The 12751-nt window shown below is 47.3% G+C and overlaps 1 protein-coding gene across 1 annotated transcript in view; it reads left to right on the forward strand.

Moving 5' to 3' along the window:
• The window catches only part of NQO2 (NAD(P)H dehydrogenase, quinone 2), a 24864-nt gene that overhangs the window by 2923 nt on the left and 9190 nt on the right, over positions 1-12751 (forward strand). Inside the window, exons 2-8 of the mRNA XM_011984547.1 lie at positions 52-171; positions 849-1005; positions 2791-2882; positions 5560-5724; positions 8068-8198; positions 10669-10782; positions 12025-12126. Coding sequence (XP_011839937.1) covers positions 2876-2882; positions 5560-5724; positions 8068-8198; positions 10669-10782; positions 12025-12126 — 519 coding nt within the window. The 5' untranslated portion in view covers positions 52-171; positions 849-1005; positions 2791-2875. The remainder of the gene's footprint in view (positions 1-51; positions 172-848; positions 1006-2790; positions 2883-5559; positions 5725-8067; positions 8199-10668; positions 10783-12024; positions 12127-12751) is intronic.

Below are 12751 nucleotides of genomic sequence, written 5' to 3' on the forward strand. Positions count from 1 at the left end.
TACCACCTGTATTCATAAACTTTCTTTTTCCTTTCCGTCCTCACTGCCCAGCTTTAGGTTCACCCCTGTAAATGTTGCTGGTGTCAGACTAGGAACCTCCCTGCACTTTGAATGCATGAATGTGACCTCTGCCACATTCTCCGGTGCTGTGATTGCCTTAAACACACCAAGGTGCTTGGACACAAAGCCAGTGCCCGGAGCCCTTATGCAGTTTCAGACTGACAGGCCATAACCCTCCCTACAGACTCAGTGCCATTGTAGAAGTTCCTGCGTGGAAAATACATAAACACAAATATCTGCAGTTGACAAACCACCACCATCTTGCAGCCCCAAGAGAGCCTCAGGAATCCAGGTTTCTTTGATATTTCTGCTCCCTGCCCTTGGTGCATAGCCTCCATCCCCAGGACGACCCACAGTCCAGCTGGGAAGAGAGCCAGGGACAAAGCCGGAGGGAACTAGCTCCCACACCTCCCAGCCCCAGCTGAGTTAACTTCTTGAGGGTATTTCCCGGAAGCCCTGCCTGTCACTTCTGCTGACACCTCACTGGCCATCTCAACTGCAAGGCAGCCTAGGAAGTGTAGTGTTTCCCTGGACGCATGGTTTCCTGGAATCAATTCAGAGTCTGTCCTTAGGGAACCAGAGTGGGGATATTCAGTCACCAAAGATGCAGGTTCCCAGCTGTCCAGTGAAGTCAAGAAAACGGGGAAGGATTTGAACTCACCATTTGGAGTGATCAGAGCTGTCTGACTCCTTGGGGGGTGGCAGTGCCCCACTCTGTTAAGTCCCATGCCTGCCCCCAACTCAGCTTCAGCCACAATGATGTAACTTCTTTTCCTCTATGTCCACAGGGCACCTGGCCTGGGTGGAGCCCACTCCTCTGCACCCACCTCACTTCTTGCAGTATTTTGCAGACCCCAGCCCTATGCCTGCGCTCCTGGATAGCTGGAGGTAGAGAGCAGGCCCTGGAAGATGCTCATTCAGACCCTGCTCAAGATTCTAGTGCTGGTGTGGACAAGCACCACTTCTGTGTGTCTCTGTGCTTTTTGTTTTGCTGTGAAGACACACTGATAGGTTCACATTGTCGTTTGGACACAACACGCAGGATGCGTGTCCTCACACTAAGCCGTAGTCACACTCTCTGCATTGTTTCGTTTTTTATCCCATTTTTTCCTACTGCGGTAAAGAACATCTCACATAAAATTTACCATTTTAACCACTTTCTTTTTTTTTTTTTTTTTTTTTTTTGATAGAGTCTCGCTCTGTCTCAGCTTCCTGAGTAGCTGGGATCGCAGGTGCACACCACCACGCCCAGCTAATTTTTGTATTTTTGGTAGAGACAGGGTTTCGCCATGTTGGCCAGGCTGGTCTCGAACTCCTGACCTCAGGTAATCCACCTGCCTCGGCCTCCCAAAGTGCTGGGATTACAGGTGTGAGTCACGGTGCCTGACCTCATTTTAACCACTTTTAAGGGTAGAGTTTTCTGGCTGTTTTCATTCATGTCCTGATAGACACTCGGGTTGCTTCCATGTTTTAGCTGTTGTGGAAAATGCTGCTTTGAACATGGGTGGGCAAGTGGTTTTCAAGACCCTGTTTTCAGTTTTTTGGGTTCAGAGTAACAAATGGAATTGCTGAGTCACATGTTAATTCTAACTTACTAATTGTAATTTTTGGGGGCACAGCACCTCCACAGCAGCTGCAGCACTCGACCTTTCCCCAGCGGTGCACAGGGTTCCAATTTCTCTGCCTCCTCACCCACACGTGCTATTTTCTGGTTTTTTGGTAGTAGTAGCCTTTCGAACGGGTGTGAGATGGGATCTCATTGTGGTTTTGATTTGCATTTCCCTAATGATTAGTGATGCTAAGCATCTTTTCATGGCTTACTGGCCACTCATACATCTTCTTTGGAGACATTTTTGCATTGAGTTGTTTGCTTTTTTGTTGTTAAGTTTTATCTGAGCTGTTTTTTCTGGTCGGGAGAGTGGGTTTGTTGGAGGCTCCTTGTCTCTCCCAGAAGGAAGCCAGAATTTCAGAGATGGCCGGGGGGGGGGCGAGGCCAAAGGTCCCCCTGGGGAGAGCTCACATTTTTCCGTAGCCCCATTGTGTGCCAGCCACCGCACGTTGCAACTGTCTCTCCCTCACTCTTCTGGGCCATGCTGTGACTTTGTTGATGAGGAGGTTGAGGCACAGAGCGGTGGAGGGATGTGCTGCAGGGCCCACAGCTACAAGGGGCAGAGCTGGAAATTGCACCAAGTCTGTCGGACGTGGGGGTCTCCTCCGGCCTCCGCTGCATCCCTGGAGAATCTCTGAGACTTCTGGTTAGAGCCTGGGTCTAAGCCAACTCCCGTTATTTTTAAGTGAGGTGAAGGGCCAATAATTGCCACTGCTGAGCCACCAGTGTCTGGCACCAGCCGAGGAGTGCAGGCTGCCCGTGTGGCGGTTCGCTGATCTCCCATTGTTCTGCTCGATCTGAAGGGAAAACTGGGGAAGGCAGGAAGGCCAAGGAGCTCAACTCCTGCTTCCTACCGTGGCTCATTTCCTAGCTCCTTTGCTGTATGACTGTCTGGATGGAAGTTTCTGAGTCCTCTCAAAAAAGAAAAAAAGTGGGTTCTGACATCCTGCATGGCTTGTCCTCTGAGTCCTAAGTCTCCAGAAGATTCCCGGCCTCTCTCGAGAGGGCTTTCTCTGATGTGTTTGCATGTCTGTCAGGCAGCAGCAGTGGCGCCTGGATGTGGTACAGCCGACCTCACCTGTGCCTCTCCCCATCTCCTCTGGATTCGTTTTGTCTTTCAGACTGCTGGGCTCGCGGAAGAGAGACTGTACATGAAAGCGCCAGCCGCCCACCAAATCAGAGGGAAAGACTCCATCTTCTTACGCCATGGCAGGTAATGATTCACTGTTGTGGAGTAAGACCTTTTTTGTTTTTGTTTTTTTTTGAGACGGGATTTTGTTGTATTGCCCAGGCTGGTCTCAAACTCCTGAGCTCAAGTGACCCTCTCACATTGACCTTCCAAGTAGGAGTTAGACTCTTTTTTTTTGACGGAGTCTCGCTCTGTGGCCCAGGCTGGAGTGCAGTGGTGCCATCTCAGCTCACTGCAAGCGCCGCCTCCCGGGTTCACGCCATTCTCCTGCCTCAGCCTTCCCAGTAGCTGGGACTACAGGCGCCTGCCACTGCGCCCGGCTAATTTTTTTGTATTTTTATAAAGACAGGGTTTCACTGTGTTAGCCAGGATGGTCTCTATCTCCTGACCTCGTGATCCGCCCGCCTCGGCCTCCCAAAGTGCTGGGATTACAGGTGTGAGCCACCGCGCCCGGCTCAGGAGTTAGACTCTTAATCAGAAATTGAATACAGTGTCATAAAAAATCCAAGCCACATGGAAGTGTATAAACTATCTGGAATTATTTTGTTTTCTATTTTCTCGCTTGTTTTATTGTTCCTTTCGACTCCCTTCAGAATGTAAGTTCCTCAAAAGTGGGGCCCTGCCTATCCTGTCTTTGCTGTGCCTCCAGGCCCTGAAATTATCCCTGGGCCATAGCAGGGGCTCAAGTGAATGAACCCCAGGAGGCACCTTGGGTAAAAATTCAGTAGGATTCCATCTTTACTTTTGCAACTGCTTATCATGCACATATACACGAACAAACAATCTTGCAACTTTTTTATTTCACCTAACAATATAACATGGAGAGCCTTTCATGTTAGAACACACAGATTCACCTTATACTATACATTATAGTGTAGATTAGGATTTTCGACCTTGGCGCTACCAACATTTTGGGCCAGATAATCCTATGTTTTGGGGGGTTATCCTGTGCACCATGTTTAGCACCATCCCTGGCCTCTGCCCACCAGATGCCAATAGCACCCCTCCCCCACTAACTGTGACAAACCAAAATGTCTCCAGGCATTGAGAAATGTCCCCTGGCAGGCACAACACTGCCCCCAGTTGAGAACCACTGGTGTAGGTATTTCATGTGCATCTATTCTCCTGTGAAGCCCCTGAGTATAGTTCCTTTATTGAAATAAGAGTCTGAGAAAGTGAAGTTAAAATGTTAACCATTAATCTGACTTACAGAATTCAACCTTTGTAGCCAGCTCAATGCCCTGAAACCCGTTGCTTCAAACTGATATGTGTATCTTCTCCTTAAATCTCATTATGAAAAATTTAAATCAAGAGTTTAACATCCTCTTAAAGGTTACCAGGGTAAATTTAATTAAGCAAATCACCAGGCTGCCTCCCAGAGGAAGTCAGTATATAATCCTGGAGACTCTTTCCAATGAGGAAAATCCTGCTCCAGAAGCAGTATTGGTGTGAACGATACAGCCAGTGCTGGGAAGGCCTGATTGTATTCCTAGAGTCCTCTTTGTTATCAGCATCACCATGAAAGATGGGCTCCATGTGGCCCTGCCTTCCCGCGAGACCAGTGGGTCTGATTCCTCATGTTTTGTTTAAGTGTCAGATTTTGATGGACCGGGGGAGATGGACGCAGAACCGTCCCACACTGAAAGGTGCCTGTAGCTGATATGTGTAAATGTAGGGTTAGCGTGGAAGATTAATTCCAGCAGTTCTTTATTTTGATGTTAGGGAGCTGGTCTAAACCTTCCTATAGAGCACAATCAAATTAAGTTGGTCTTTTAAAAGATTTAGTGGTGGTATTTTTGAGGAGATATAATTTGACCCATTGTATTTTTGTATATTGGTAATCTCAAGTGATGTTGAGCTATGAATAACTGGATTTTTTAAATGTCCATTACTTTAAAACTGCTACCTATTAGGAAGTTTGGTATTTCTGGGGCCAGGTGCAGGGGCTCATGCCTGTAATCCCAGCACTTTGGGAGGCCGAGGTGGGCAGATCACCTGAGGTTGGGAGTTCGAGACCAGCCTGACCAACATGGAGAAACTGTCTCTACTAAAAATACAAAAAATTACCCAGGCTTGGTGGTGCATGCCTGTAATCCCAGCTACTCAGTAGGCTGAGGTAGGAGAATTGCTTGAACCTGGGAGGCAGAGATTGCAGTGAGCTGAGATCGTGCCATTGCACTCCAGCCTGGGCAACAAGAGCGAAACTCTGTTTCAAAAAAAAAAAAAGAAAGAAAGAAAAGAAAAGGAAGTTTGGTGTTTCTGGCCAAGTGCGGTGGCTCATGCCTGTAATCCCAGCACTTTGGGAGGCCAAGGCAGGTGGATCACTTGAGGCCAGGAGTTCAAGACCAGTCTGGCCAACATCACAAAACCCTATCTCCACTAAAAATACAAAAAATTAGCTGGGCGTAGTGGCACACACCTGTAGTCCCAGCTACTCGGGAGACTGAAGCATGAGAATCGCTTGAACGTGGGAGGCGGAGGTTGCAATGAGCTGAGATCATGCCACTGCATTTCCAGCCTGGGTGATAGAGCGAGACTGTCTCAAAAAAAAAAAAAGCGAGAGAGAAAGAAAAGAAAATTTGCTATTTCTTAGCTTCAATTACTATGACACACCTAAATGTTCAATTTTCATCTTAGTCTCCACTGAATTTAACAGAGAGAGGTTGTTCTTCAAGAGGAGCTGTTTCTTACCCTGATTTAGGGAAGAAAGTACTCATTGTCTATGCGCACGAGGAACCCAGGTCTTTCAACGGATCCTTGAAGAATGTGGCTGTAGATGAACTGAGCAGGCAGGGCTGCACGGTCACAGTGTCTGATTTATACGCCATGAACTTTGAGCCGAGGGCCACAAGGAAAGATATCACTGGTGAGTCATGGGATAAATGCTCTATTTGTAAAAACCATCTTTATGTTTTTTACTTTATGTTGACTTCCAGTTGCAAAATGGCATTATAGAAGTAAGCTAGCTTCACTTTCCAAAAACAAATAGATAGCACTGAGATGATCACCAGCAATATCCCAGAAGTCAAATATGAGGATGAAGTAGTTCCCAAGACCACATAAGTGAAAAAACTGCAAGCAGACAGTAAGAGATTGGCCTGTCATATCCACAACACCCCTCCTCACAAACTACCCAACACCAACTGTGTGGGAAATTTCCTCCCACATCAGAGGTTCTACACTGGAAAAAGAGATCAAGGTGGACAATCAGCTTCCCAATTTTCTGGGATTCCCAGAAACAGGCAGGAAGGAGACCTGTTCCTGCCTCAACCCACGGGAAACATCAGGAGTGCCTAAAGGAAGAAATATCCCTGACAACAGCCGGAGACAAAGGAGGGAGATGGGAGTATCGTCCCCAGCCCTGGAAACTCTCATCTGTAAATTAGCCAAAGGAGATGCCAAACCAGAGTGGCTGTTCAGCAGCACCACACTGTAGAGGTACATTCAGCAGGTTTCCTGGGCATGAACTGTTAGCCAGCCTTCCCACACTACTATGCTATCCCCTTTGGAACCTCTCATATTCAGGAATGGCATTACTCAGAACAGTTACTAGAGCTGAGGCAAACCCAGGCCTAAACCACAATCTAGTGCCGAAAAGGAGGCAGTGATTTAGTAGAGGGGAAAAAAAAAAAAAGAAATTTAATAAGAAAATTGCAAAGACTTTCTAAGCAAATATATGTAATAAAAATGAAAACAAGTCAGACATAGAAGGCTGAAATAAATAGACGTTGTCCACAAGAAATAACAGTAAACAGGGAACCATAACCTCTCCACATAGACAAAGCAAGGAACCAGTTATTGAATCTAACGAGATGGCACTCTTTGGGCTCTCTGATCAAGAATTCAAAATAGCACTTTTAAGGAAATTCAGTAATCTTCAAGATGACAGAGAAAAGCAATTCAGAAATGTATCAGCTAAATTTAACAAAAAGATTGAAATAATTTTTTAAAAATCAAACAGAAATCTTGGAACTAGAAATACATTTGCTGAAAAATTCATTAGAGGCTCTCAACAGCAGAATGGATGAAGCAGAAGAAAAAATCAGTGAGTTCAAAGACAGGCGATTTGAAAATACACAGAGCAGAAAAAAGAAAAAGGTATGGAGATTTCCTATAAAATATAGAAAATTACCTCAAAAGACCAAATCTAAGAATGATTGGTGCCTAAGAGGTAGCTGAGCAACAGCAAGGCATAGCAAGCTTATCCAAAGAAGTAATAACAGAAAATTTTCCAAAACTCGAGAAAGAGACAAATATCCTGGTCATAGAATAAACAGATTTGACTCAAATAGGACTACCCCAAGGCATATAATTATTAAACTCTCAAAGGTCAAGAACAAAAAGAGGATCCTAAAAGCAAATAACATATAAAGGAGCTCCAGTTCATCTGGCAACAGATTTCTCAACAGAAAACATACAGGCCAGGAGGGAGTGGGACATTTTCAAAGTGCTGAAAGAACAAAACTATCAACCAAGAATACTGTACCCAGAAAATCTAGCCTTCAACTCTGAAAGAGAGAGAAAGTCTTTCCCAAACAAAGAAAAACTGACAGAATTCACCACCACCAGACCCACCTTATAAGAAATACTAAAGGGAATTCAATATGAAAGAAAAACACTAATGCGCAAAAAGAAAACATCTGAAGATGTAAAACCCACTGGTAAAAGTAAGTACACAGAACACTCTAATACTATTAGGTTGTGTGCAATCCACTCATTACTAGTATTAAGTCTAACAGACAAAGCTATCAAAAACAATAATCACTACGGTGACCTGTTAAGAGTTAGAGATACACAATATAAAATATGTAAATCAAGACACAAATACTAAAAAATGTGGAGGTGAGCATGAAATTAAAGTGTAGAGTTATTTTTTTAGACCTGCTTGGCATTGAACAGGACATCCAGCCTCTCTTAGGTCTCAGTTTGCTCTCTGGTAAATTGAGAAATACACCAGATTCACCAGTTGTTATGAAGAAAGGTGATGTGTGTAGAGCACAGCACCTGTTAGGTAGGAAGAGCTCAGTCAGTGGCCCTCCCAGACTGCTTCTCTTTCCCTAGCTTTGACCCGGGGTGCAGCTTCTGGTCAGGTTGCAGCAAGTCTTTGACTTGCTCTGAGGAGTCCAGTATACACAGTGCTACTGGGATGGTTGGGATGGGCTGTGGATGCCCACCTAGGAGTGAGAATGTTTGGCCTCTTCCCCCACAGCTGCTCTTTCTAATCCTGAGGTTTTCAATTACGGAGTGGAAACCTACGAAGCCTACAAGCAAAAGTCTTTGGCTAGCGACATCACTGATGAGCAGAAAAAGGTTCGGGAGGCTGACCTAGTGATATTTCAGGTTTGTTTTTCTCCAGTTAATATATTGAATCAGATTCATCTTATGTATAAACTCTTTCTGAATATTGAGTTTTGTGCTGCTTCTAGAAGTGGCATCAATGCTTTTAGCACAGTTGCACACTTACTGAGCAAATATTATAACCTAGTGACAACATCTAGTTACAACACTTCACCTAGATACAACACTACTTTAAACACTTTACCTAGTTGTAACACTACTTTTAACACTTTACCTAATGGGGTAAAGATATCCATGTAGCCAATATCACTCACTCCAAATCCCGACTGCCATGTAAATAGGAATGAAGGATCTTTCCATTAGCCCAGTGGTCCAAGAATCATCTGAAACCTGCCAGTCTCGTTGCTTCCCTTCTCTTCCAGTTCCTGCCCTGAAACATTCTGGGGTCACATTTCTCTGCACAAATGTTTATCAGGGTAAATCAGGCCAAATGCATCTCCTTAAATAGCCTGACTTAAATATCCTGATCATTAAGAGGAACATCTCTGCTTTCTATCCTCTCAGTGGTTGCTTCGCCCCCAACCCAGCCACCTTCCTGTATTTGCTCAGAAGGAGGTGATGCCACTGCAGAGTGAACTGGCCCCACCAAATGGCCTCCAGGAGTGCTCACTCATCAGGCCACTTCCCGCCCTGCAAGGAAGATGTGCAGGCATGGCTGTGACTGTGGAAGCCTGGCAGCAGAGTACACACATGAGCTTTGAGGGTATGGTTGGGTTGACAGAAATTCCTGTCCAACTAGAAAGAAAGGGGAATCTATTATAAGGGCTCTGGACACTTGGGCCTCCTGGATCCCACGGGCAGAGCTGTAGCTGCTCTCATCCTCGGATTTCCATCTGCTCTTTTCTGCCTCTTGGCTCTGTTCTCTCTCACTGCATGCCAGGGACTGGATCCCCTAGATCCAGAATTTCCAAGCATGGGATCTGACTGGTTCAGATCGTGTCTGTTTTCCAACCCTGCTTGAGGACGGGGAATGGGTGGGAGAACGAGAGCACTGTTCTCATGAGCCCACCATGTGAGTACAAGGCAGGGGATAAGGGGCATGTGACCACTTTCCAGACAAAACCACATGTCCAGAATGATGAGGTTCCCAAGCCTTCAGAAAAGCAACCTGCATGTGCGGGAAGAGGGCTGCCTCATCCCTACCCAGGCTTGCCTCTGCGCACCCTTTCCTGACACCAGCCCTTTCTTTACTCAGTGACCGTGAGCTGCTAATCCAGCCAAAGTGCAGGATGTTCTTCGTCCTAATTACAGGTGGGTGGACTCATAGTCCTCAGGCCTAGGTGACCATGCAGTTTACCATCTGTGCTTTAATACCATGCCAGTATGATGGGCCTGTATCCTGGGGCACGTGGTCCCAGCAGAACCACACTGAGCTCTCTGCTCTGCTTCTCCTGTCCCCCTCGGGTCGGCCGGCCACATGGAGCCCGCTTCTCCTCCTCGCTCCCACTCCACTCCCATAACCCGGTGGCTGGGTAGGCTAAGACCTGGCCTTTCTATAATGGCCTTTGTTTTATTTCACTTCATTTCACTCCATTTCCCTACCTTCTCTTTTTTTTCTGATACTTTGTCCAGAGGGTCTGCATTGTAAGTTTTTTTTTATTCAACATTAATAAAAATGTCATTCATCACTACTACACCACTAGTATCAGAGCCCACCACTCACTGAGCGTTGATTCTGTTTGGGGCACTGTGGTGTGTCCTCAAATCCTCACCAGGATGCTGTGAGCTGTGAACTATTAGGAGCCCTATTTGATGAATCAGGAAAAAGGAGGCACAAGGAGGTCAAGTAACTTGCCAGTGTCACACAGCAGCAGGTTGTGGAGCCTGGGTTTCAATGCCAAGTCGTGAGTTTGTTTTATATTGAAAGCACACGAGACATTGGCTTCCACCTTTGATAACAGATGATTGCCTATGTGTATTTCCCTTCCCAGGTGGTAACACTGGATGTAATGTTAGGGCATCTATGGGATAGGGAGATCTTACTGCTGGTCTATGGAATACAAACATATGACTTTAGTTGGCGTCAAAATCTGTAGCTGCTAGCACGTAACTCAGTCCGACTCCCAGATGCTAACAATATGCCCCAAGCAGGGGAAAGGGCATGCTTTTCCCCACCCTTCCTTTCGACTGGCTTAGTCAGAGACTGCTGCTCCAATGCCAGCGTCATGCAGAGCTCCTCATCCCCTCCCTGCCTGTCCGGGGCCAGCATCAGCGGCTGTCATCACTGGGGGATGCAGAGCTACCTGTAACAGCAGCAAGGACCACTGTCATCCCGTTCCCGTCTCACGTCCCCACTGCACCTTTCAGAGCTGACCACATGGGTTACCCTCACCTGCCCAGCTGCCAGGGAAGAGGAGGGCTGTGGGCTTCATTCCAAATCACCAGATAGACTAAACTAGGAAACCTGAGGTGAGCCGCAGCCTCAGTTTCTCTTTGGTGTTGTCGCCCACAGTTCCCGCTGTACTGGTTCAGCGTGCCGGCCATCCTGAAGGGCTGGATGGACAGGGTGCTGTGCCGGGGCTTTGCCTTCGACATCCCAGGATTCTACGATTCTGGTTTGCTCCAGGTATGGCTCTTGGAAAAGGATCGCTGTGGATGGTTGGAGTGAGGGGACGGAGGGATGCATCTTCTGTCAAGTTATATTTCTAGTTTGCTTTCTTTTCTTAGCAAATATTCATTGAGCTCCCACTATGTACAAAGCACCATGTGCTGCACACAATGGGCATGGCATCATGTCTGAAGTCGTGGAGCTTTTTGTCTAGTGGGGCTGCAGACACATCCACAGCATACCACGCACATGGCAAACAAGGGAGTGGGCCAGATGTCAGGTGACAGGGGACCTGGGCAACCTTATGTGGGCAACCCAGCAGTCAGCCCTGGCTCCAGAGGGAGTAGCTCCTTCTTGGTGCAGAGTCCAGCCCTGGCCTGGCACAGGTTCACTCCCCTGAGCATCATGTGCCTGCTGTGAGACCAAGATCCTGTGACACCCACATAGCAGGGTGAGGAGAGCTTGGAACCTGGTAGATGTGCAACACGTGGTAGCTATGAATTCTTACTAAAAGAATGATTTTTAAGGCCGGGTGCAGTGGCTCACACCTGTAATCCCAGCAATTTGAAAGGCCAAGGAGGGTGGATCACTTGAGGCCAGGAGTTCGAGACCAGCCTGGCCAACATGGAACCCTGTCTCTACTAAAAACACAAAAATTAGCCAGGCATGGTGGTAGGTGCCTATAGTCCCAGCTACTTGGGAGGCCAAGACAGGAGACTGGCTTGAACCTGGGAGGTGGAGCTTGCAGTGAGCCGAGATCACATCATTGCACTCTAGCCTGGGCGACAGAGTGAGACTCCATCTCAAAAAAAAAAAAAAAAAAAAAAGGAATGATTTTTAAATTCTAAAAGCTTCAGAAAATAAATGCATGTAAGGGAAACATACTGAGTAACCAAGATGTGTCTTGGACCACGAATGGTGCTACCACTTACTGAGCGGCCCTGTGTGCTGGGAACCTTGTCCTATGGTCAGTGTCTCGGCTGTATCCATCACACATGGCGTCATGGAAACCTGGTTTCCACCAGCAACCTGGGCATGTTAGAGCTTCTGTGCTGGCTTGGTCCATTCACTTGGATTGTCTCCTCCTCCTGTTGGGATGTCACTGTCACCTATGGATGGGAGTGTTGCATTTGTCCATCCCTGGAGGGTGCCCACACGCATGTTCCCTGCTGGCTGTGCTAAGCTCGTGTGCTGGAGGCTCGGTAACATTTCCTTCCTCTTCTGGAGTCCACACAAATGCATCTGCTTTCTCCCTTGCAGGGTAAACTAGCGCTCCTTTCCGTAACCACAGGAGGCACGGCCGAGATGTACACGAAGACGGGAGTCAATGGGGATTTTCGATACTTCCTGTGGCCACTCCAGGTAGACCAGCTGCAAGTGGATCCCTTGCTAGTTGGCACACGCACACACAGACACAGATGCACACATCTATACACACACACGCACTCACACACATACATGCCCTCAGCTCCCCGAGGGGTGAGATGAGATGGGATGGAAGCGTGATGCCCCACACCATTTGGACTCCCCTGGATACAGAAAATTATAACATTTTGACCCTTTTAAATGTTTTACTTGACAGATTTGAAAAGCTTGACCGATAGGGAAAATGTGCCCTAATGACAGCTTTTGATATAGTTTGGGCAGAAGCTAAGCCAAATCCGCTTAGCCTGATGTCTGCTCTTGGTCAGCAGAGAAGCCCCCAGGTGGCCCTGCGTGTGTTGTGATCCGTGCGGGTGAAGCTGTCCACACGCTCTGCCAGTGCTTGGTGAGAGCAGCACTGCCCTTGGACCCTGGCAAGTGGCGCCCCAGGCCCTACATTCTGATGGCCGCATGCTGGCCTCTGCTGGCCATGCCAACCCCCATACAGGCAAGGGGCCTATGGAGCCAGCCCACACCCACCTCCCAGGCATGGTGGCATGTGCCTGTAGTACCAGTTACTAGGGAGGCTGAGGCAGCAGGATCACTTGAACCCAGTGAGCTACGA

The sequence above is a fragment of the Mandrillus leucophaeus genome, unplaced genomic scaffold (assembly GCF_000951045.1).
Source record: "Mandrillus leucophaeus isolate KB7577 unplaced genomic scaffold, Mleu.le_1.0 Scaffold27, whole genome shotgun sequence".
Taxonomy (NCBI): Eukaryota; Metazoa; Chordata; class Mammalia; order Primates; family Cercopithecidae; genus Mandrillus; species Mandrillus leucophaeus.